This window comes from Epinephelus fuscoguttatus, linkage group LG17, assembly GCF_011397635.1.
Source record: "Epinephelus fuscoguttatus linkage group LG17, E.fuscoguttatus.final_Chr_v1".
Taxonomy (NCBI): domain Eukaryota; kingdom Metazoa; phylum Chordata; class Actinopteri; order Perciformes; family Serranidae; genus Epinephelus; species Epinephelus fuscoguttatus.
The window spans coordinates 22922334-22949467 of NC_064768.1; the positions used below are offsets into that span (position 1 = coordinate 22922334).

General features: G+C 39.4%; 1 protein-coding gene across 2 annotated transcripts in view; it reads right to left on the bottom strand.

Annotated features, from left to right (window-relative positions):
* Window positions 1-1829: 1829 nt before the first annotated feature.
* LOC125905168 (synaptic vesicle glycoprotein 2A-like) overlaps window positions 1830-27134 on the bottom strand; it is a 32357-nt gene continuing 7052 nt past the window's right edge. Inside the window, exons 2-13 of one of the 2 annotated variants that reach the window (XM_049603061.1) lie at window positions 25511-26244; window positions 23942-24122; window positions 21101-21252; window positions 20451-20584; window positions 20218-20307; window positions 18187-18294; window positions 15376-15464; window positions 15119-15283; window positions 14829-14962; window positions 9332-9538; window positions 9077-9236; window positions 1830-7148 (exon numbers count right to left, since the gene is read on the bottom strand). In XM_049603061.1, coding sequence (XP_049459018.1) covers window positions 6965-7148; window positions 9077-9236; window positions 9332-9538; window positions 14829-14962; window positions 15119-15283; window positions 15376-15464; window positions 18187-18294; window positions 20218-20307; window positions 20451-20584; window positions 21101-21252; window positions 23942-24122; window positions 25511-26120 — 2214 coding nt within the window. In that variant the 5' untranslated portion in view covers window positions 26121-26244 and the 3' untranslated portion in view covers window positions 1830-6964. Of the gene's footprint in view, window positions 7149-9076; window positions 9237-9331; window positions 9539-14828; window positions 14963-15118; window positions 15284-15375; window positions 15465-18186; window positions 18295-20217; window positions 20308-20450; window positions 20585-21100; window positions 21253-23941; window positions 24123-25510; window positions 26249-27134 lie in introns of both variants that reach the window. The other variant, XM_049603060.1, reaches the window with a different exon arrangement.

The following is a 27134-nucleotide window of genomic DNA, read 5'->3' on the forward strand; positions in this document are numbered from 1 at the left end:
CAGCTAGCTAAAACTTTTTCAATGTCCACATGGGCATGTGATTATTGTTTGAAACCGTCCTTTAAATTATACAGTGAGTATAAAGCAAACACTTTTGGGTGGTATAATTTTTGCTTTTCCTTTATTTAACGCCACCTGCACCTACAAAGATACACTGCCAGCATGGCAATCCAAACAGTTTAAGCTTTACACCTTTGGACAGAGCCACTGAAGTGTCCTTGAATTAAACACTGTTTACGAACATAACATATTCAGGGTTTTTCTTCCCCATATTTAAAAAAAGACCATGTTCCTACTGAGCTGTTTACATGGCATCCCGCTTTTATGCTTTCCACCAACTTTTAGAAAAGTTCTGCGCTGCATACCAAAAAATGTGAAATACTCCACATAACATAAACTGACTTCATGCTGTGTAATGCAAACCATGACATTGGTTTTCTTTCTTCAAGTTTTATTTCCATTATGATTTATCATTTTCTTCATAGAACTGGATAAATGGCACAAAAGTGCAAATCCCAGCATGATGAACAACTCTCACGTAAAATAAATACAGCACCTTTTCAGCATCACTTAAAATATTCTCAATATCCAGAAGTAATAAATACTGAATTTACCAAGATTTTCAGTCTTCATTTATTTCCATTATGATTTATCATTTTCTTCATAGAACTGGATAAATGGCACAAAAGTGCAAATCCCAGCAACAACTCTCACGTAAAATAAATACAGCACCTTTTCAGCATCACTTAAAATATTCTCAATATCCAGAAGTAATAAATACTGAATTTACCAAGATTTTCAGTCTTCATTTACAAAACACAAAGACAACACACAATAGATTTTTGTGTCATATTGAACTTTTTTTTTTTTTTTTGGAATTGTTTTCCTTGATCTTTTGTGCCACAATTTCCAAACTTGCACGTACAAACATCTACAGTTTCTACACACAGTACATTGATTTTTTTTTTCAATTAAACTCACATTTAGAGTAGAACTTTTATCATTTAATAAACAGATCAGAGTCAAAGAAAGAAAACGCTAACATAAAATCCTTTAGTCCAAACTACAGTGAAGAATTCTTGCAGCTCTTTGCAGATGAAGGAGTTGTTTTCTGGCATGGGTCGGCCATTTTTTTCCCCAGGATTCGTTCAGAAGTGATCCGTGTGGTCTTACGAGCGGAGGAGACAGAAACCATGCCATAAAAAGTCCTCCATCCCTTTATCAGACCGCCATCATTAAGGTCTTAAGTCTTCAGGCTGGTGTTCGTAATACATCCCATATCACTGCTGTCACTTTAGACAAAACTCAAACCAGTGACCCTTTTGATAGTTTATACATATATATATATATATATATATATATATATATATATATATATGTATGTATATATATATCTATCTATATATAGATATAGATAGATATATATATATCTATATATAGATAGATATATATATAGATATATAGATATAGATATAGATATATAGATATATATAGATATATAGAATATATATATATACATGTATACATTATATATATATATATATATATACATATATATATATATATATATATATATATATATATATATATATAGTTATATATATATATATATATATATATATATTATATACATGACTTTACTGTTTTAGACCTATATAGGCTATGTATATACTATATCTATATATAGAACAGATACATGGACAATACGAGATCACATCAAATTGTATATATATGTACTTAGATATAGATATAGATATATAGATATATATAGATATATATTATTCTTTTCATGTAACATTAAATTGTACCTTTACATTTTGGATAGATGAATTGCACAATTACAAGCATCCTCCTCAGAAATTCAAGCATATTTAGATATATAAATATATATATATATATATATATATATATTTAGATATATATATTTTAAAAAAGACCTGGGTCCATGTTAAACAAGGAGCACAGTCACCACTAACTTACTTTCAGAACACATACTCAAGTTTCACCAATTTTAACCCCACTTTGATTAAGAACAATCACTGCAAGCAACAAATCTATGTCATCATACAACAATGAAAACACTAGTTCTTGCTTTAGACAAAAACAGCTGGCATACAGGACGTCCAAGAAGTCAGACAATACGATACAAACATGCGTCACGATTGGTTGTATACAGAAGGATTAGAGGGTGAAGTTGTCTTTGTGAATTCAAAATGTGACCTCTCTCCGTCTTTCCAAACAGAGAACAGACCGCACGTTATCTCTGAGACTGGCTATCTTTGATGGGATTTCATTTTAAAGACTGAACTGTATCAGCAAAAGAGCACCCGAGTCTATTATGAAGAACAGCACATTAAATTCTACACTGCATATATTGTTATTTTTTCTCTTTGTGTAAATATATTTCCGTGGTCCCCAACTGAGCTGTATTCATCGCAGGGATGAAAACACCGCAACAGAAAAAAGTAGAAAAATATGTGACAGACAATTTCATCTAATACACACATGCATACACACAAGCACACACATACATACATCTGCACATGAACCAAACAGTCTTTCTAACATGAATAAGACGGGACAAATTTGTTCATTAAATACACACAAGACAAAGGAGAGATTTCATCCTCAGAATGCGATCTATATCTGACAGCATTCAAAGAATAGTTCAAAGAATATTTCGGGCTTATTCACAGACTTGTTCGAAGTTACATCGACACTGCTCTCATGCCTGTACGCTAAAAATTGAGCTTAGCTTAGCATAGAGAACAAAAACAGGGAGAAACAGCTAACCTGGCTCTGCACACAGGTAATAAAATCCATCCTCCTCTAAAGCTCAACAATCAACATATTATCTCTTTAAAGGTCGACTTCATCTGCTTCATTTTTTGGGGTTTTCAAATGGAAATGTCCACTCAGCGGTTCACAAAAAGCAGGAACGCAGCTTTACCTTGCTGTCACACAGTCCTTACTAAAGGGGAACTGAAGCTGTTCTATCGTTCTCTTCAAAGCCACCAGACTCCTGTGGCAAAAACAGTAGTCTTACCTCACAGATCACGGGAGTTTCAGTTCTATCGCTGCCTCGATCAGCTAGTTCATTTGTGTTATAGTGTGACACTTGGATCCCAACTACTGTGGTGTGCACAGCAGCACACTGCTTAGCTTCCATGGCAGTCTGGGGGTTAGAGGAATATTGCTAATTTGGAATACTGCTAACGCAATTCTCACGGAGGGCTTGGCAGGCATCGTGCAGAAACCTACATCAGGTCATGTGGGAAAACGCTTCAAGAAGGGCTAAGGAAAAAAGCACATTGACGCTAGCACATATGTACTTTAACCAATATTTAAAGTTAGGATGATAATAAAGGATGAATAAAGAAGAGAAAGAAAGAAAAGAAAAGAACAAATGCAACCGCCCTTTAATTTAATCTGTACTAAAACCAACGTGTAAAAATAATAACTTGTGGTTTTTATGGGGGTTATATGCCACAGAATTTCGTCCGATTTTGTTACCTTGGAACAAAACCAGGCTAGCTTCTCCCCTTGATTTCAGTCTTTATGCTAAGCTAAGCTAATCACCTCCTGATTTCTGACATGAGAGTGGTATCGATCTTCTCATCTGACTCTTGGCAATAAAGTGAATAAGCATACTTATCAAAGTGTTGAATTATTCTGTTAAAGTCTCTCTCTATCTCACACACACACACACACACACACACACACACACACACACACGCACACACACACAGACTCACACACACACACACACACACACACACACATAGTTCAAGAGGTCAGTCAAACTCCTATAGCTGAGATAAAATCCGCTTTCTTTCTGAAGTGTGTGTTTTACCGACAGACAGCGCCAAAGCCTCCAACATCCTGAACACACACTAACCAACACAATCCACAGGACGTCTTTAGGTCAAACAACATACTCTACTGGGCGGCAGCGGCACCCACATACTCACTCACTGATTGTCAGCACACATATTGATGTACACCTTTGGAGAAATTATACTGCAGTAGTGATATGTATAAATAATGGTACTCAGTTAGCTTCCCCTTTAGAGTGATTGGGTCCAATTTTGATCAAAGTCACAATAGGCATTGTGCTCTCAAAGTACTCTTCAATTAAGAGCATCATACATGAGCACAGGGAGGGATAACTTTTTACTCTTTCTGGCACTGATGGACGCAGTAAAGGAATGACAGGAACAGGAGCCCTTAAAATGAAATTAGACAAGTGATTTGTAATTTCTGTTTTCCCTTTGTGCCACACTGCCTGATCATTTCTTCCTTTTTATTGATTCTTCTCCTTTTGGTCCCGTTTTATTTTTGCTTATGAGTATGATGAAATCACATCATGATTTAAGGAGCATTAAAACTGGGGTAGCTGGGGTTTTATTCTACTGTCACTGGGCAATCCCATAATAACCTTACACTAGAATTTTGCACCTCCTCTTGGCTCTGCTTTCAGGCTTTAGAGATCTAGCCCAGGTCAGGTAAGAGAGAGGGTGTTCCTACTGGCTGTTCTATAAATGCAGATGCATGTGCACATTCGCAGAGAATCCTGCTATTCCAGCATTGGCAACATCTGTCTAAGCTGCAAGGCAACCCCAAAAAAAGAGAGTCTGACTATAAATGATACAAAAAAAAAGAGCGCGTCCATATCTGCGAAGCGTTTCATCATATGGAGAAAATGTTGCTAACAGTTTAGCTTCCTGCTAACTGAAGAAAGAAGGTCATGGCTGCAGCTTAAAGTTCACGTTTAAGTAGTTAACATTAGCTAGAGCGTTGAATCACAATATGTCATGTCATAGGGCTTTATAGGCACAGACCTTCAGTGAGCAGCTGGAGTAACTTTAAATCCAGCCAGCGTTAACCCCAGCACCTGACATCCAGACAGCCCTGACTCCCCACCAGATCAGCAAACTTTCTGTTGCTGCTGTTACACAGGTAAGACCAGGCGCTAAACGTTGCGCAGGGGGGTTTGAGCTGGCTGAATTTAAGTTGCTACAGCTGCTGACTGAAGGTCCAACTCCTAAGCTGTGGCTCACTCTTCTCCTGGTGAAATAGTCTGTAGCGGCAGGGAGCGAGGCAGACGGACCACAGGATTTGCTAGCTAACTTATTTTTGTCTCATTTTTGATAAACAGAGAGAAAGAGCGGGGCAGGAGGACGGTGAGCGAATGCAACAACTGAAACACTGGATTACTACATGAAGCACATGCACATGAGGAGGGCTTATTTTCAAATTCTTCCTTTGTTTTCCAGAAAATTCCCTACCCCAGCTTTAACACAATTTTAAGAAAGGATAGTGCATTACGACCAAACAGAAAAAGACAAGACAAACAAAGTGGATTTGAGCTTTCACTCTCTATGAACACTACGCCAACTGCAAACAAAGAGCGAGATGCAGTTGAAAGTTCTCCAAAAAGCTAGTAAGTGGATATTGGCTGAAGATTTTTTTTTGTCAAACTATTGTTTCTGAGGTCACGAATGAACTGTCACACTCAATCATATGATTTGTTTTCACATTAAGGCTAATTAATGCAGCTATGCGTGAGATGGAGCTGGACTTTTTTTTTTTTTTTTTTAAATCAGAAAACTCTCCTGCACGTATATTAATTTGGTGGAGTGGCGCTCTAACATTGTACCAGCTGTAAACAAGGCGTAAATATTTCACCACACCTGAGCTACTGAATGAGTTATTTGATATCATTTGTATAAATTAACGCGTGACCACTGTTCTGTACATTCTACCGTTGGATCAGTTAAAATATTATGGTCCACATGGCTGCACTGATTTTCATGAAACACAGGACACTCTCCCTCGTCTCACATTACAAAGACACACATGCAAACTCACACGACTAACTCAGGCAAATATTACACTATCTGCTCTCACATTTAGCACTTGACCAAAATCCGTCCCACAGACGTCCCCGTGTTGCAGACGTCACACTGCCACAGCTGTATGGTTCAGCAACAGGGAGGGAAAAACATTAGTTCAACACTGAGGAGCTGGATCAAACTATTCCCATTTACATCAGAGAATCCTGTGAAATGCATCTTCACCTGTCTGTGCTCTGAGGCTATCGGCAGAGGAGTAGACTGGATTTATGCAGGACAAAGGAAGAATGACCGTTTCTGAATAAATCAAGCCTCACTGGAATGTTTGAATATTATTTGGTTGAAACAGGTCTGGCTTCAGAAGCAGGCAGTGGTCGAAGGTCGTGGGTGTTCTTTTTGGGGGTTTTTTTGTACAACATATTCATGCTGAAATTCACTGTGAGATCTTTTCAAAAGAAAAACGTTTCATCAAAGCACAAGCATCAGCCCAAATGGAAATGTGAAGTGAATTGTACAAGCAGCAAATGAAAAAGCAGCACTGAAAGCCAGACACTGAGGCCGCTGAGGACAGACGAGAAAGGAAAATACTGCATTCACATCTGAAAACCGACCACACGGGTAGACTAAATCATTGCGCTCCCCTGTAAATGGCTTTTCTTTTTTCAGTCTAATCTCCCCATTTGACATCTGTCTGCTCAGTTGTGTTTGATATTGTAGATCTGTGGGCCAGTGAGAGAAAACTCCCAGAAATTAACATTTTATCCATCCTACACACCACAATTTGTACTGCATCACCCTGTGCATGTTGCACTTTTGAAAAGATCGGATGTTTTAGGTACCTGATGGTGCAGCTGAATCATTCAGATGTAGTTGTGTTATCATGACACAGGTTTTAAATTCTGCTGCTCTTCTCTTAAATCGCTGTGGCTCTGTATTGACTTTAAATGATGCAATCCATATTTCAGAGGATTCTGGGCTTACAATGGGGATGGCAGTCTACTCTGTTGGTGTGTGACGGGCAGCGCTGAAGCTCTCAGGGATGTTCGGGCTCTTAGTTGTCAAACACACACTCCAGCTGTGCTCTGCTGCCCACTGCTGGTCATTTTGCTTTACTGCAACACTTGGCCTCGTGTTTCAGGCAACTTTGTTGCAAGGAAACTACCTGCAGCGAGCGCACCAGCGGCAAATAAGATGGGAACAGCCTTGGTGATGCCGACGAATGACTGGAAGATGCTGATGCCCAGGACGGCCGCCAGCTTGCAGAGGGCATTCAGGAAGCCAAACGCTGTGGTCCTACAGACAAGAAAACAGGGAGAAACACAGTTACCATGCTGATCATTAAGTCCCTACCTCAGTGTTACTGTATTTTAACATGCTTAGTTTTCTTTTAATAAACCATTTCTGTTGTAATTTGCAGCACAGACAAGTGGAGATAAAAGGTAAATGTAAAAAACATAAAAACCTATAAGAACACAATTATAAACACACAATTCTTTCTTTAAGTGTAATAATACTTCAAATAGTAGTTGCTGTTTATTGTGTCATGTATATACAAGTGTCCAGCCCACTTGGACTGACAAGAAAGATACTGATGCAGCAGTGAAACATTTGTCAGACAAGAAAATGTAACTACATGACACTGCACTACAAACAAAGGACTTGGCGTCCTCCCACAGACTCTCCAATGAGAATTTGTCAAGCTTAGGTGTCCCTTACTAAAACAAGAGTCAACATTATAATAATGCCACCAGAGGGAGTCATTAAAGGATAATTTACTTCAAAGTAGAGTCATTCAATTATCAATAAAACATGAAATGGACAAAACCTTTCTTCTGTTTTAAAACTTATGTATAATTCAACGTAACTGTGCACACAGAGATCTTTGACTTAATGTACCTTTTCTCGTCACATAAGGTTCCACACTATAATTATCTTTATGAAGAATTAACGGTCATAACTTAGGTTTGTACAAAACATTAACTGACCATCTTTGCTTACATATAAAGAACAATTTGCACTGATTAAATGAATCACACAGAAGTCATAAAAAACATATGCTCCATATTGTTACCTAGACTACACTTCTAATAATGCAAGTATAGTTAATATTAGACCAAAGTTAATTTAAAAAAACAGTCTTGAAAGGATTTTGAAGGAATAGTTCAACATATTGGTCAACTACGTTTATTTGCTTTTGTGCTAAGAGCTGGGTAAGAAGATTGATACCACTGTCACATCTGTCAGTTACATATGAAGTTACAGCTGGTTCATTTCGCTTACCGTAAAGCCTGCAAACTCTCAAAGTCATTACAGGTGCTTTATGAGACATTCAGAGCATTTGTATAGCAGCAAACAATTATCTAAGTAAAGATATAGAGCTGTAATGGTGCTCTGAGCAGAGAATGAAATCACACGGCCTCTGTGTGTGTTGTAATCCGACCTTCTCTGTTCTTTGTTATGGTAAAGAGTCCGATCGTGCGTGCATGTTAGTGCATGTGACTCCCTGTCTGTGTATCCCACTGGCTATCTAATCGCAGCCACACTGCATTGCGCTAACAGGGTGGCGTTGTTGCAGCAGCATAACACCCACCCTGTGGTCCCTGTGGTTAACACCGTTAGCTCTGTCAGCACTGTTGCTATTCTAGCACTGTTCTCACTGTTAGCCGCCAGCTCATCTATCTCTATGTTGAGAGCCATGTGCAGACAATCCCAGCTCAGATTCTGGATCATAGATATGCTCTTAATGTTGTTTACAGCTCCGCTGATTAAGGCTTACCTGTATTTTACTCTCTGATTTTGTCTGGATTAAACAAACAGGGACAAATGTGTTAATTATCAGACAGACTCTCTTTGTTACCTTTGAGTGCAGTTGGGTGCTCTGCCTCAAAAATTAACAGTAGAAATGTCTGTCTTTCCAAAAAACAAAGTCAGGAAAAAGGGCAGCACCCAAGAGGCCAAAAACAACAAAAGATTCACCCCATGTGTTGATCCTTTGGGAACATGTATTAGCCATCAATAGGCTGAAGGCATCAAGCCCTCTTTAGAGAAAGTATGACAGCAGTGACTCTCTTTTTTAAAGGACACGTCATGTGGTCACTAATTAACAGAAACAGTTGCACCTGTACACCTGCAGGAAGATCCTCCACTCCCCATAAAGAAAAGTAGAAATAGAAAGAAGAAATCTAATCAAAGGACATAGAAACAGCAATGAGTTGGTGTACCTTTTATCTGAGGGGTAGAGCTCCACTGTTATCACATCCAGGGCGTTCCATGAGGCGATGCTGATGCCACCAAACAGGCACAAGAGGGCGATCATCCCTGACTCACTGTTGCCGAACATCAGGAAGAAACAGCTGATGCAGGATATGACACTGGATCCCGCTGATCAGAGGGAGAGAGGGGGAATCAGAATTACATTAGGTTTAATATCCTCCATGGCAATAAGTTAATTATCTGCACTGATTAGATTCACCTACCCAGCATCCTTAAACGGCCAATTTTGTCCATTAATAGAGCTGACACGATGTTGCCAGGCAACACCGCCAACGTGCCGAGGAAGTTGACAAAGTATATCATGTAGGCATTGTTGAAGTCGTCACTGAAGTCGAGCATGCAGCCCTCCTTGTTGTGGAGGAACGTGCTGTTGACCAGTTTACAGTTGACAAATCTGTATTTGAACAAATCTGACGGAAGAGAAAAAGAAAAGGGAGAGAAGTGTTATTGATCTGAAAACCAACTTTTACAATTCCATTTTCAAATCTGTGTTGTCTGACTGTACAGCTGCCATAATCCAGATGGGAGATATTTAACAAGTGTCAAAATGGTGCATCATTTATTTAAATCTCCTCAAGTAGCACAGGCTCATTTAAGGAGGTTGTTAGAGCTGTATGCATCCTGAGCGGAGGATTGAAGACACTTCTCTGGGCTCAGGAAACTTACTTTCACCTCCTCTGCATGTTTTCTGGGTAAAATTAAAGTAGAAATAGAAAAGTTTTTGCCTAAACTTATAATTATTATGAAGTAAATGTTGACATCACACTGTGTAGGCTTTAGTGGAATGACACCATCTGTATTTAGATTGGTTCCCTAAAAGCCTCACTTTTATTATGCAGTTCTGTCTGCCACTGGGCACAGTGGAAATGAAGGCTTGATTTACAGCGCAGAGAAAGTGTATTAACCATTGTGCAACCATTGTTTTCCCAGGTAGCCATCAGTAGCTATCCCCAGTTACCAAAAAGCACTGATGTCAGTTGCTATCCCCAGTAGCAGAATTGGTGGAACAACCAAAGTAAATGTGGAAAAAAAGTACTACACCAGTATTTGTATATAAACTACATAATCGTCAGCCAATAACAGGTGTGATCGGGAAGGCTGCGATCAGGGAACCAATGTGCTGAGGGGAGGAAAGAAGGAAGTAGCATAAAGAGTGAAAGTCTGCATAAGGAAGCAGGTTGGCATGGTGGGTGGGGTCAAACAAACACAGGACTTTCCCCCATACGACCAGTGTTCATATCCTGTGTGAAACAGAGCAAACTTTGAGTTATTTTAAGATACTTCGCCACCTTGTTTGTTTTCCTAAACCTGACCTATGTAACTTTACGTTAAGTGTGTGACTTAAACGTTAAGTATGTACCACAACAATACCAAATCATGTTTCTTAACCTAAACTTAACTTATTCATCTTTATGTTAAGTACATGATGTGACAACTCCCAACCTTAATTCTCTGTCTAAATCTAACCTACATAATGTTAGGTTAAGTACGTAACTTTCAATAAGTATGTTACTTGCCGACACTACTTGTGGGGCGCTTATTTGTCAGATATCATATGAACTGTCGAATGAGAATATGTTGTCCTAGCCTCTGTGGAAATCGGAAAGCAAGCTGCACAACTTATCATGTCATGTCTCTATTAACAAAACTTAACAAGACTTTACGTCCTACAGTAGATATACAGCATTTATAATTTTTGGTTCTATAGTGTAAACCTCTAACAGTGATCATGTCTGTGCGGGGCATACTGATCACTACAAGCAGATTATTATTATTATTATGACAAAAAAAAATTCTCATGCAGATTGCCATCTAATTAACATTTATACATGTATTTCATGAATATGTATATTTGTTGAATGAATATAAAGTGAAGTAATCCACTTGAGGGGCGGCTTCAACCACAGCAGCCATGACTGTTTCTTGTTATGTACACAAAGTAGCCTGAGGAACACCAAATTTCACCACCGCATCTTATTGGCTTGCATCTGGCAGTTTGTCATAAGCTTCGAGGGGACAACATTTTTTATTAAGAGTAAATGACTTCCCTTGCTTCGTAATTATTTCAGTGTGCACGTGGCAGTAGGGAAGCAGACGGGTTACCGTGTGGCAAAGTATCACAGTTTTAAGTTTTAAAAAAGTAGTTTTTAATTGTTTTTCATGTGTTGCCATGTATGAAAAGACTAACAATGAATAATGTAAGCAGACTCGATTGATATAAGCAAATTATTTAAACAACATTTGTATAAGAATGTTTCTGTCACAAGCTTTTTTTTATCCATATAAGAGCTTTCCACTGTAATATTATTATTATTATGGAGTGCATGATAAGCATTTCTTCATTTATTCATTTTTTGGATCTGACTTCATTGTTCCTCCGGGAAACCAAAACTATGTACAAACTTCCATAAATTATCGGTTCCTCTGAAACCGAAAAAGAGATGATTATATGACCTGTCAGCAAAAGAAACCAGGACATCTGCACAGACACCACACAGCCAATCCACTGTCAGCAGCTGTGTTCGATCAAAATTCCTTTGAGGCAGAGATTTAGCATAAAAACTGCATCCATCACTGTGAACTTTTTAAAATACACAACAGAAAAAAAAGAAAAGGTCAGGAGAGGTTATGAGGCCTGTTACTTTATTCTCTGTTTATGCTTTGTTGCCTGCAGCTGCACAAAACTACATGATGAGATTTTCTGATGACACTGCTGAAACTGCCTCCATACCAATAACAACCAATAACAGCTTTATTAAAGGGAGTCAGGCACCAAAGTGCTGAACGATCATAAAATTTTAGACATCCAAATGACAAAAACATGAAAGAATGCATTGTTGGCTTCAGGGATGAGAAGATATACTGCTGCTGTAAAAGCTGCTGAGGCGGTTTCTGTAGAAGTGAAGATGTTGGACTAACGAGATGCTGAAAACAGAAACAAGCGTCTCTGTTTTCTCAGGGAGAATCTGACATGTTGATTGAAAGCAGAAATCAAAACCACACAGTAAAAACCCACCACGGACCACAGCTTTCACAGGACCTAATGGCATTTTAAATGACTCCATCTTTTTTGTGCATTTTTGTGAACAGTTGCAAACATACATGATGTCATCTTAACACACACAAGTTCATCTTATGTCAAGTCTGAGAAGAAGCAATGGTCCTGATTATCCACTTAACACATTCTCACATCTGGTTTTTTTATAATCACAAAGCCCTGTTTCGCAGCTAATCCCATCACACTGCTGTTAGAAAGTCTGGTCTGAATTTGTTTATGTTGCTACGGTGACAGTTCGGCAGCAGCGTAACCCAGGGATACCAGCAACAGAAGGTTTCCATGGTTTCAGTCCTGCTGAACATCTGTGTTTTATCATTTCTCTATTTTTACTTTAGGCTGCCATAGAACTATTTAAAATTCATATTTAATTTCAAATGATTTATGTTTTTGCAACTGTGTAATAAAAGTAAAATGATCATTACAGCAAAATTAAAACTAGCACTTAAATGATTAATCAATGTATTTTTATCTGTTTTGTATCATTCTAAAGCTGCACTAGTCAATATTTTATACTAACAATTTATCAAATGACTGTACTTAATTTATCCCCTGACTCTGCTGTTTCCTTCAGCGCTACCAGACCGCCCCCGCCCCCCCACTAAAAATGGTCGTATAGGTCATGTGTGCAAGCAGCTTATTACAGCCCATATTTATGTTTATTGTTAGTTGGCGACCTCTAGTGGCTGTAGTGACATATGACAGGAGGAAATAGGGAAGTCATGTGACATATAAAGGATGACAAAGTTTGTGAAGGGAGAAGGTCCAGGTGGATGGAAGGATCAAATAGGACTTTCACCCAGGAGCTCGCTGTTTGTGTCCTGTGTCAAAGCAAAAGTCAACACTGATTTACTTTAACTTCGAACATACTTAACTTAGGTATGTAGCTTAAATTATGGAAAAACATACTTATTTTAATCATGATCTTTTCCTTAAACCTAAGAAAGTAGTTTTCTGCCTAAACTGAACTAAACTGTGACCCATTCACAAGCATGTGCGCCTGCATTCTATAGATGCCCTTTTCACCTTGCATTAAAATGTGTCACGTATCTATTTTATCTAGATATAATTTAACCTGATTAAATTTACAACAGGTATTAATGTGTGTCTAAAGTGTCCACACTTTAGTTCCAATTCCTTTGTCCAGGACTGTTTGTAACTGTTCTCCCCTGTTTGCTTGGCCATTGCTTCATAGATGGCTCGGTTGCGATATGAATAGTTTTCTGTGTACTTTCATCAGACCAAATTTAAAGCAGACACCTGATTTTGACTTGACTCCATCTAGAGTATGTCTTGAACATCAACAGAATACATCCCCGTTTGGTCAGTGGACTTTCATGTCTACATATGATGTGATAGGTATCCTCCTGCACCTGTTCTTGACATTGTGCATTGTGTCTTTTCAAAATACACTTCCATTTTCACAGGAACAGTTTCTGCTCGTCAGACGCATACAGTCTTTTTCAAAATAAATTTACAACTTCGGTAAAACACCTTGTATTTACCTTTATTTCCTTGTGCAACAAAAGCCACGTTATTAGGTTTAGAAAGAAAAAAAACATCATGCTTTGGCTCAACATTTTTGCGGAAAGCGAACTCTTGGGTGAAAGTCCAGGGTTTGTTGGACCTATCTAGCTCCTCTCCTCCCTTCCCTATAGGAACATTCCAACTCCTTACATTACATTGTTACCAGTGGCATTTCTGATGCCATACTGCAGAGTCATAAACTGACGCCATCGGGCGGCATATCATTCTGCCACGAAGGGTGCCGTTTTGCATCGGCGTCTAAGGCCAAAACCACAGATCAAGCAGCAGTATTTGAGACTTCAGAATGAGAACGGGCTGTGAATTTTCATAAGCTTCTCTGCTGATTTCTTGCTAGTAGTGTAGTTCGCTAACTGGCTGATGGCTGTTTACTCACTGGTTTTGACCAGTTGTGCGTAATAACATAATTCCGCCCACATAGTTGTGATGTAATTGCATTCGGACTTGTGTTCAATGTGGTTACAATGCATCCCTGACCACCTCCAGAGGTAGTTTGGCCGATTGGATCACAATCCATCCTCAGTGCGTTTTAGGTGCATTTACCCCTGCACTTTAATTTGTTCAATCACAATCCAATCCTCAAAAATGCATTTTAATGCAAGGTGTAAAGGAGGTCTTACATGCATGTTGTTTTGTGAGTCATTGGGACATGTTGGCTCTACTGAGTGTCTTTTAACTCATTGCTTCAGTTTCTTCACTGGTTTGGTTCACTCTCACAGTTCTCTGATAGCGCTGATAAACCCACTGAACGCTGCCACTGCCACCAGTGAAGCCATTGCCCAGCACCCAAAAGCATGCAGACAAAGTTAGCTGGTGAACGTGATGAAGCATTTAGAAGCTAAAGAGACAAGTATTGCCCTCAGGAGGCGGAGGAGACTAAAAACAGAGCTAAAAGGAGAGTGATATTGGAATTGGTGGCCAGAAATATGATTCCTAATGAATGTTAATGTTTCTCTGCTGGACCGTTGTCAGGACAGTTTTCAGTGTACATTTTTCAGTTTTTCTTGACATATTATTGAATGAAAGATTAAAGAAAACAATCAGTTGACTGCAGTGCACATCACTACTGAACACACTGATGAATTTCAGTTCATATTTACCTGTGTTATAGAACAAACTTGCAATGAAGGTGCAGTTTCTGAAGAAGGTGTGTGTGGAGGTGATGTCCTCGAAGTAGCACTCCTCAAACACTGAGTCTTCAAACACCATTGACTTCATCTTCAAGTTGAGGAACCTGGTGAACAGATCGCAGGTTTCTAACAAAGTGTTCCAGACTGTGGTTTTATTCTTGTGCTTTATTGCTGATTTAGAAACATTCAAACATAAATCTGACCGACTGTTTGAAAAACACAGAAACTGCAGCTCATAAAAAAAAAAAAAAAACACTCACTTATCATTGAAGTAGTGTCCTTGGCGATGCACTTGATTTTCCAGGGTGAAGTTAAAAGTGATATGCTCCACTCGTTCCTTAGTGAAGGTCTTTGTCCGTGATTCATATTCCTGCTTTTGGATGTACTTGATCATGTCTGGGAACCACACTGTCAGACCGTAGTAGCTGCAAAGTTTGTACAGCAGGGACAGATGAAATTAGCCTCAAAAGTGAACGTGATTCACCACATAGAAAAAGATTTTATGACTTTAGTTTACCTGAAAGACATGCTAAACCAAACAGCCATGAGCATGAAAGTTGTCCGTTTATATTCTGGCCTGAAGCAGGCAAGAATGTTGTTCCGAATCTGCAACATGTGGACAAGAAAATACACATTTTTAGAAAAAGAAAGCCAGGAAGATCAGATTTAAACTCACTGTAAAATTCTTCGCAGTTAATTTGTTCTTCCTTTAATCTCATAATGCTGTGATATTTCAGCTGACATTTCTGGGCAGTAATGTGCAATTTGTAGAGCTAAAATTAACTTTATGAACAGGAAATAAAACTTGAACGCAGCATGAGAGCAGCCAGGCTGTCTTTCTTGCATGAATTTTACAGTAGTTTTTCGCTTTGCTTAAAGCAAAGAAGGATCACTTATATCTAATTATATATATATAGATAGATAGATAGATAGATAGATACAGATATAGATATAGATATAGATATACATACATACATATCTGCCTATACCTCTGGAATGAAATAAATCTGAATGAAATCATTTGGAATTAATGTCTTTCCAGGTAGTTTACATGGGAAATATTCATTCCGAATGAGGTTTTACACAGGAGATCAGTTTAATCACCTTTTAATCGCCTTTATTCAGGTCCGCGCAAGGTTTGGGGCAGGGAAGGTTTCTGATTGGATATGGGGCGGGGCAGATGTTACGTGTTTATGTTTACCGGAAAAAAACACTGTAGTCCTCGCTTCGGATAACAAGATGCTTGACAACGCTGTTCTTAGTGCCTTTTTCGGGTGTGTTTTGCTTATATTCTTGAAGCAGCAGTACGACAACAACCTTGTTCTGCTAATGCTTCGTCTGTTGAGGAGGAGAAGAAAGGTAGAAGGTCGAAGAAGGGAGATAGAAGACCGTGCTTTGGCGAATGGAAACCGGTGAGTGCAATCTCTCGTTTTTAGAAGCTGCCATCTTGTCGCACACGCGCTATATACGTCATGGCGCCAGAAGGGCAAGGAAACGAGCATGCGCGGAAAGACCGAAATGAACTTAAAGAGGAATGAGTGTATACAAGTATGAAAAATTATTTTATTCAGAATTAGAAACAGAATATTCCAGCCCCTTACATCGGAATGAATTTTCAATCGCATTGGCCATTTTCATTCAGAATCAGGTGTTTACAGGATCACTTTTAATAGGAATGAACGCTCATTCCAAATGAAAAGGGAATTAAACTGTCCATGTAAACACACTCAATGTTGCCATAGTTTTTGCGGTATCCCTACACCGTTGGCACTAGTCAGCCCTTCTCAGCCCTTGTCGGCCGTCGTTGGCCCTTGTGGCTTTTTTTAGGCCAATTCAGCATGTTGAATCGGCATCTGGGAGACGGCAGAGCCCATCGGTGTATGAAATCACTCTGAATGGCATTTCATCTCAGTGCACAGGCAGAGAAATGGAAGTGAGAAAAGTAAGCAAACGGCTAAAGTCAAGAGGTAGGGGGATCGAAACAAACTTGTTATGTTAGGTAAAATTAATTTTAGCCATTAAGCTTTTTAGCGAAGACATTTCATTGCTAATGTGTCACTGTTCAGCAGCACACAATGTATATCATTCTTTCAATAACAGGATGTGCTGTTAATGTGCTAACTGGCTAACTAGCATTTTGAATCTGCCCTGCTGGTCTTCCGGTTTCTTTTTTAAAATACAGACTACCGCCACCTGCTGGCATGGAGTTATTTTCGCTCACGCATATGCTAGTTGGCTGTCGGCTGTAGTCTTTGCGGTGTGTTCAAGTGCAATTTTTTGGCCAAGACAAAGGCGACATGAGGCGACGCAACAGTCGGCGTTCATCACCACGAGTTCTTTGATGTCAGTTTGTTGTGTCTGGGTCTTTAGAGTAATTTATAATCACATTATAATGGATTATAACATGATCATAATTTATTACAACTGAGAATTATAATACACTATGATCATTGCAAGAAAGAAAAAGTCAATGAGTAACCAGCAACTATTAAGTTTTACAATACTTCAGTTGAATTATGTGTTATGGTTATCATTATAAAGCATCATACATTTTGAGTGCTTATAATGACAGTTACACTGTGCTGTACGCAGATTATTACACATTACTGAGTACTTTTATTTTGCATTTTAGACTTGCTTCATGGTAAGTGTTACTGAAACTACATTAGCTTCAACATTAGGAGTGAAGACTTTTCAGTAGGCATTAAGCAGGTGGTGCAGCAGCAGATTCAGAAGAAAATGGAGGGTGTAGGCGTGTAGCAGAACGTAGGCTGAATGCAAATTAAAATCAGGCACAAAGCTGGTCAAGTTTCTGCCTGGAGCGGTGGTGCTGCAACAGTGTGCAACACAATGAAAACACGAGCTTAAACACAAGAAAGTCAAACACAAATCTGTTCATGATTTAGTCACAGATGCAAAAACTTGTCACCAAATTCTAATTTAGGAGACAAAAAGTAGCAGAGAAAGTGTGCGTGTCCATATGGCTGGAGGAAAAATGGTGATTTTCCCAGTGTAAATTCACTCGTAAAATCAAACGTAGGTCAAGAAGGCAAAATAATTAATGAGGGAAAATATGCTTAGCTGCTGCCACCTACGCCTCCATCATCGCTGTTTCCACCGCTGCCAGCTTCGCTGAGGCTTCTTACAGCCAGACCCAAGCTGTAAAAGGCCACAGCCTCATACTCTAATACGATAGCTGTGTGACTGTATTTCTAAAGGAGCCGTGATCTCACCTGTGATCTCAGGCGTGTTTCTATTCATGCTTTTAAAACTTGGCTACAGTTTTGGTTCAGAACTGGCTGCAAAACATCAAATCTCCTTCACTCACCTGTGCGGAGAGGCTCATAATCTTCAGCCTGTAGCGCTGCCAGACTGGGGTATCGGTGCCAGTATCCACCAACTCATCCATCTGTTTCACCGTCTTAATTGTGGTGACCTTGGATGAAAATACACAAGTCCTTCAGCCAGATGTCACTGAATGAAGTTTTTTTTAACTACTATAAGTGGCATTTCTTCCTGAATTTCATTAAAAAAACATCTATCATACGGATATGACTGGAAAATTGAGACTCTTTTGGATTCAGTGAGCCCAATTTTATTAATGTCTGATGAGGTTAGTTCCCATAGTAGCTATTTCATAGTAGTGAGACCATTTTTTAAACAGACCTCACTGTATAAAATGACCTACTGTGACCTCTAGTATAATCAAACCCTTATGAAACTTTACAGGCACAAACTAGAGACCTGACACATTAAGAAAATGTGTGGCTTTCATAGGTATAATGACAATAAGGGGATATCTCAACAGTCTCTGGAACAGAAGTGGTCATAATCCACTCACCGAAAAAATTTTCATTTAGCATTAAAACTGTGTAACAAATGGTATCAACCCAAAAATTGCTGCAACAACTTAGGAGACATAATTGATGACAGGAACGGTCATCATACTTTCATCATGTTCCAAGCCCTTAAAATGTTCTAAGTTTGAATAGGCGCCTAACAAAAACAATCACATATTTATGACTAGGAAAACTTGACACACAGTGCTGAGCTGCATCTTAAATATTCAGGTTCCCAGCTTTCAGATGATGTATACGCCTTCTATGTGGCATATACTGTCAACCTGCTATCTCCCCTCATGGATCCCCTGTCCCACCTAAAACAACAAAAATGGGGGAACTATTTCTATGCACCTGACTGTTTTGATTTTTATAGGTGAAAATCTGATTCCCTGTGTTTTCATCGCATCAGGCTTCAAGGTTCAGGCTGTGTCGAGTGGAGACGAAAGGTTTAATAACTTTTAGCTTACACTAAAAACCACCAGTGACCTTTGTGGCATGTGTCTGTTTGCTGTTGTGCGCTGGGACGGCAGGTTGAGAGTAGTGGACGTCAACAGACTCAATAAACTGATCCACAAGGCCAGCAGTGTTGCGGGGGTGGAGCTGGACTCTCTGGTGGCAGTGTCAGAGAGCAGGATGCTGTCTAATTTATGTGTAATCTTGGACAGTGTCTCCAACTCACTCCACGATGTGCTGCTCAAACACAGGAGTAGACTCCTGCCCCTGTGATGCACCACCGAGCACCACAGGAAGTCATTGCTGCCTTTGGCCAGCAAACTTTTCAACTGTTATCCTCCTCAGTATCCTAATTCAGTCTTACTTACACTACTTTTGCATGTGTACTTTATATTGCACACATTGCACATATTTCTTACTCTTGTTTTCTATTCATACATAAATTGTTCGTACACTGTAGCATAATACACATATTTTTTTATTTCTAAAAACTTAATATGCTAGTTTTACACCCCTAACTTATCGAACACCGCTGCTTGATCGGTGGCCTTACACGCCAGACTATGAAGCACGAGGTACACCTCCTGCTTCAGTTTTTGACGCACAGGGACTGTCACTGTCACTGTCACTGTCAAGTTTGTTTGACCCACCCGTCTCCCCTCTCACCCACCCCATGTGGACTATCTTGCTTTATACTACTGTAGTGTCACAAAATGTTGTGGCTTATACTGCCGCTAAAGGTGCCCTGTTCCGTCAGTATCTGATGCTAAGGGCCACTGACTGAGCATTAATGTTTGTTGAGCTACTGAAACCGGGTGACGATGCCTATATTTTTCAATACCTTACATACTAGTATTAAACACTGAAGCATGTAGCATGTAAATGTAGCACAATTCCCCCAGAGGATCAGTAAAGTATTTCTGATGTCTGATATCACTCACAGTCGTTCTCTCTCCTTCTGTCTGCTGTTGGCTTTCTAATAAAGGCATAAAAGGCACCAAAACGTAGTCTTGGCTGATCAAAACTATGATTTAATGTAATGATATTTTCTCGGAGATACGCACAGAAAACACCCTCTCTGGGTATCCCTTTGCTCGCATGTTAGTGTCATGGACTAGCTTCAGAATCATCCAGCCTTCGTCATGTTTGCCGTTCTGTTTGAGAAAACAAAAAGTGAACATCATCAACATTTGTTTACTCAAGACATTTCACATATGACTTTGGGTATTATGTTCATACTAACTCAAACATGAGTAAAATTAATACTGTCAGACTGTCAACAAGAGCATCTGCTAACCTCTAAGTAGAAGCGTGGGCTCTCTGGCATGGCACTGAGGGCAGCGATGGCGGCAACAGAAGGAAATGCGCACACTAACACAAACACACGCCAGCTATGGAACTGATACGCCGAGCCCATCTGGAAGCTCCATCCTGAGGGGATACATAAAACAAACCAACACAAAGAAATGAGCTTTTGCCCTACAAATGTGAGTCTGTCAATAACAGAAAAGGTCATGCAATCAATCTTTATCAAACACAGGCTGGAATATATTTAATTTAACATGACACTGCATGAACCATGCTCTTATTTTCCCCCCCTCAAGCGAAGCGGCTGAAGTCAGAGGTCAGCCGCAGTGCAGAAATCACATAAGCTTAAACCTGCAAGATATTATCAACAAGTACTGAAGCTGTTGCTGCAAAATGTCAAAATCTGAAGGTACAGTTGGACAAGCTTGTTCACTTCGCGGTGGAGAATTAGATGAGAAGATACCACTCTGACGTTTGTCTGTTAAATACAAAGCAACAGTCAGCAGACAGTTATCTTATCTTTAAGACTTTAAATATTATTTTGGGTTAACCCCTTAAATTCCAAACTACTGTTTTAAGCATGAATTAAAATAAGGACAACACAACCTCCTTAATTCAGGGATAGGGGACTGTACTCACCATAATGTGGGATGATACCCCAGGCCATGGCAGATGCGTAAATACCCCCAATCATCCAGAACATGCAGAGCCAACTGAGGTGCTCACCACGCTTCTCTTGGGACAGAAATTCAGAGTAGTAGGAAAACACGATGGGAATCGAGCCACCAATCCTGCAAAGACCAGAAACCAACTGAGTCAAACTGTCTCTCTGTTAAAGCACATATAGCTTAACCTGTTCAGAACCCAATTATGATCCAAACACAAAAAGATTAGGATACTTTATTAGGTGTTATTTTTTTCTTTCCATTCCAGTGGACGGCGAATCTGAACGCAGAAATCACCTTATAGTAAAAATGACATTAAATGACCCTAATAGAACAGTTTATTTATTTTTCATCAACGGTTAACTAATACCAGTGAATAAAGTTATGCTTTAAATCACATTGCATATATTTTTTCTGTATTGTATTTGTCATCATGACTCAAAATATCCTAAGTTTCTGAAATTATCTCCAAAAAACACTATACTGAAAACCCTCTGAGATGAATATTCTGTGAACAACATTAGAAATCAAATTAGAACATTATCTCCCCTGCTCTTCTTTAGCAGTGACATTCAGATCCAGCTGTCATTCCAGTGGATGGGTATCTTTTAAAAGATCTTAATAAAAGCTGAGAATCTGTCATATGATGTATGATGTAGCGTAAAACTTCAATTAATAGCTATTATTTGCTCAAATCACTGAACTCAACAGGCCTGTATTTAGCACTCGAGGATTACGGCACCTGGAATACTGACACAACTTGGATTAATTTCCATGAAAAACCCTTTAGATTCTTTTGAGGACCCTTACGGACCAAAGGAATACGAATAACTTGCAGGGTAATCAAGGAATGAGCACATCATTTAAGATAGCCAACAACCAAGTTTTATACATCCGAAGAATTTCTATAAAAGAAACGAGCCGCTTGGCAACCAGACCAGGCCTCTAATTGAGACAGGCCTTTATTTGTCAAAATGTGTAGCTACACCAGGCTAGTAAAAGGAACTGGGCATTTAACTGGGACTTACCTTTTAATTTAAGTTTTATGGTACTTAAGCAATATATCATGGTGCGTTCGTTTTGTACTCGGAGGTCGGAAGTAGGAAGTGGGAACGACGTCACCTCCGGGTTGACAAGAGTTTTTGCATTCTACTTGACAACGGTGGACAAGTCGGAAAAAAACATGGACGCCCGCAAGAAAGCCTTTGTTGCCCTTTCGGAGTATAGACAGCTTCAAAACCACCATGCACTCCAACTGATGAACGCCGCAGATGAGGCTGACCTAATGTAAAACAAATAAGCAGAGTGTTTACTCACTATGTATGTGACCGGCAGCCATCTTGAATTCATAAGTCGGGGTTGATGCAGTTGCTCTGAGTTTCCAAGTTGGAAATCCAATCTCAGAGTGCGTTCGAGTTTAAATTCCCACTGGGAACTGGGAATTTCCGACCTCCAAGTACAAAACGAACGTACCCTTAATAGACTGAAACATGCCTTGCACTTCCTGTTTGCCATGCTTGTCGAAAAATGGGGCACGCTCTGCTGCAGTCGACTTTAGATGATGTGGAACACTGTGATTGGCTTACAGACATCCAATCAAATAGGTCTGTGCATTTGGGTGGAGTCAGGTGACAGTAATCATAGATCTAAGCATCCTAGAAAAGTGTTTTGTTCCAAGAAATAAAAGGTAAGTTTATCTATATCTTATTAAATATTCTGAAACACCACATGAACTGTACGTATGGCATGGTATGTTCTTTAAATTGCTGATACACTTTGTCAGCCACTGTTTACTTTGAATCACTGCACGGTGGATTATTTGCTTTCATTAGTCCATCACATTAGTGCAGAACTAACTCATAAAGCTCTGTGGGAAAGTGATTAATCTTTACAACAAATGGAAATGATTTTAGTACCTCGATTTGTTTCTTCACTAAATAAGAGAAACTGCTGCTTTTAATAATGGGAAGACTCCATTAAAATTGGTGTGCTTCATCAATTATAAAAAGCTGTGGTGGTTCTCCCTCAATAAACAGAAGGGTGCAGCATTGTATGTTGTTTATTTATAAGGCTCTACTGCATAATCAGCGCAGTTACTTCTGCTCTCTGGTTACATTTACAGTAAATATAACGTCAGGTCAGAGACATTTTAACATGAGCTGTACTGAACCTGGACTAAGTGGGGTCACATACAAAGCTGCATACAGATGGACTCCCGCATTAAATTCTCTTATTCACAATCACACTTGTAAATGCTTCTCTTAATTATGAAAATGCTTTTCTTTATTATGATAATGTGTGTGTGAATTATTTGTGCGTCCGTCTATGCTTAAATTGCATATGTTTATTTGTACACTCTTGGAAAAGAGATCCAAATCACAACAAGATTTTTAAATAAAGGACTGAATCAAATAAATGAACACGTCGGCTAAAAAAATGTGATATATGTTCTTAAAATTGCTCATTTATTCGTAGTTAATCATTTTAGCTTGTGTGTTAGCTTTTATATTGAATAAAGAGAAGACTACACTAAGAGAATTAATCATTTCTCTAGAGATATACCTTATTGAAATGTATTATTTGATAAATCTTGTCGATTTAATATTAATAATATTGTCGATTTAATATTAATAATATTAATATTTATTATTATTAATATTATCATGTTGATATTAAAACACATTTTTGTGTGATTCCTCTGCTGCTACTGGATTGTACTGTACTGGATTGTGTTGCCTGTAAACCTAAATTATATCCTGTGTAACAGTGAAGTGGCTGGGATATATATAAATATATATGGTGTGTTTCAATTTACCCAACACCTGAGAGGAGTCGGCAAAACAGAAAGGTGCTGTAGCCCTGGACGAAGGAGGAGAAGAAGGAGAAGATACTATTGATTGAGAGAGAGATGAGAAGAGACTGGCGGCGGCCTATCCGGTCAGCCAGAGCCCCCCAGAGGAAAGCCCCAACCATCATCCCAAAATATACAATCAGACCTGTGGAGAGAGCAAAGGAAATGAAACTATTACAGCAACAGATGCATGTCTATCCTGTCTCATTTATAACTGCCTCTAGACTCCTGCTGTTAGATTATGGGCTTTTCAGGTTTATGTTTACTCTGCTGACAGCTGGCCTCTCAAGACAAACAGAAGTTCAAACACAAACAGCAATAAAACTCTACTTGTCATAAAAGATAAGGTATTAATCTTTAATTTTCTTGCTGTCAACAAATCCCATGAAAACATAAAACCAATAAGTCAGTCTCTAAAGCCCAAGCCCATTTTCTACTAAGAACACAAGGTTATTCAAACAGGAGTGAATTGTGTGTTTGTTGAGGTATTGTCAGCTGTGAATTAATAAACATTTGGTGCTCTACTTAGTATTCCTGACAGCAGGACAGTGTATAATAGCCTTTTTTCCACCAAAATTAGTGCGTGTGCACAGGAAAAGCTGTTAAAAATCAGGGGGAAAACTCCTTTTCCACTGCCAGTAGACCAGAGCTGCCTCTGTGTTTTTGTGTTTGTTTTTTCTGGTGTGTCATGTTTGACGCCATGGACAGGCTGGGAAACAGGTTAGGTAAGTCAGTTCTGTATTAACAATGCATTCTTGGACTCTTGCACCACCTAGGGTGTGACATTGTACAGCAACCACGGTTATTATCCACAGTTGTAACCTGTTTTTGTCATTGTATGTATTGTATTTATTGGATCACACCTTATTTGAACCTTACTGTTTTCTAGTTTCTATGTATTGTATTTTATATTTGCTATACATTTGCTTTTCCTGCTGTTATTTTAGTCATTTAGTCTTAGCAATCTCCCTCTGGATAAATAAAGTTCTATCTTATTTTATCTTAATACGGTAGAAAGCAGCATGGAGGCCTGTGTTACTTCTTTTTTGTATATATGTTACTTTATCATTCTCTCTCTTAAACTCTGTCGCCTAGATTTTGAACGATGTACAATCAGAGTTGGAGCCAATAAAAACCTGTGACTACTGCAGAGTCATTTGTCCCGCGAGTGAATGTCAAGCCTGGTGTGAGTGGGTGTTGGTGGGTTTTTTGTCCCGTGAGAAAGGGGCTAAAGATTGACTCAGAGTGCCCACGTTCATTGTAATGAGAGAACACGTCGCCCTGCAGTGTGACTGTGTGGCTCATTGATGTATTTTTAATGAGTTTTTGGACGCTGAAGCTCTATAGCTCAGGGGAATTAGATACGTCAGGCTTTGGATTCACAACAAATACTTGTTAGTTGGATCAATTCATTGGGGGGGGGTTAAGAAAAATATGGACAGCCTTATCCTTTAAGCAACATAAATATGTGCCAAAGCCAAACCAGAAGCTGTACAGCAGAAGGAGACACAGTCACCTGTAAAGGAGTCTTACCTAGCATGCTCTTGTTAGGTTCAGACAGGCACATATCCTTCTCAGCGCTGGGCAGAACAAACCCGACCACGAAGATCTCCACACCATCTGCCATGAGAGCCAGGCCCAGCACAAAGTACAGGGTCCACTGGAACTTCCCGTGACCACATTCTTGTAAAATGGTCTCATACTGTTGAGCCAGCTCCTCTTGGTCCTTCCTCCTCTCTCCCTCGGACACCCCAACATCTCTGAACTGCTGATCGCCGGCCCTCACCGAACCTGGGCCTCCAGCCAGGCTGCCTTTGCCTGATTCAGCCCTGGGAATTCCTTGGTACTCGCCCTCGTAGATCTCATCATCCTCATCGTGACCCTCTGTGGAGTCACTGTGGCCACCCTCGTCGTCGTTGGCCGCCTGGCTGTCTCCACGGTAATAGCCTCCGTCCTGACTTCCCTGCATGGGGTAGTCATCGTCATCGTCCTCTTCAAAACGGCTGTAGGAGCGCTTGCTGTACTCATCGCTCATCCGGTCCACTGAACGGCCGACCTTCTTAGATGCTTGACGCTTGACTTCTTTGGCAATGTCTTTGGCGCCTTTTATGAAGGCAGTCCGGTTTTGGTAGCCCTCCTCCATTTTTAAGAGGTTCAGAAGATGCAAAAGTGGTCAAAGACGTAGAGAAGAGGCCACCTGAAGCTTCAGTTTGTTCAGGATACACCTCAAGAGTTGTCAGTCACTTGACTGACAGCAGGCTCTCCTTCTGTCTGAGGAGAAAGCGGAAGTATAAATCAACCTATCTTGTTTATATTTAGTAATCATGCAAGCAGTTAGTGGTAGGTTTCATGGAAAGGCTCTTGAGAATACAGAAATGTTATTAACTGGGCCACAAACAAAAAGAGAGTTAGTTCTAGCCTAACGTGGCATTTTGGGTTAAATCAGAAGTCACGAGCCTGAGCATTGTCCTTCACTCAGACTTCAATTTTATGTCCGACATACAGAAGGTGACCAAACAGCTTTCTTTTGTTTAAGAAATATTGCGAAGGTATAGCCGTTCCAATCCCAACGAGATGCCAAAAAACTTGACTAGAACAAAAAAGAGAGCATGTCACCCCGGTTTTAGCATACCTGCACTGGCTCATGGTGTCTTTTGGACTGATTTTGAAGTTCATTTACTTGTTTACAAGGTTCTTAATGATGTGGAAACGGCCTACATCATTAAATCTTTCTCGTATCATCCTCAGGGACTCTTCGATCCTCTGCTGCTGTTTTTTTTAATTCAAACAATCACACAAATAAGAATATCTGCAGCCTAGGCTTTTTTAACTGTGTATTAGAACGGCAGAATTCTCTAACACAATTAACCACAGTTGAAAATGTATTTATTCAGCACCGCCATTAACTTACTGTCACTTCTATTTGTTTTATTCTTATGTTTTACATGTTTTATTATATTTGCCTTCCTTGTTTTTACACATTTCACACATTCTATTATTTCTAGCATACCCGTTCTTGCTATCTGCTGCGTCTTCTGTTTGTTATTTATGTCATTGTTTGGTTTTATTGCGCAGTATTTGCCCATGATTTAATTTGCCTGTTTTTATTCTCTTGTTTCTTCTTCTTATTGTGAAGCACTTTAAGCGACACCCCTTG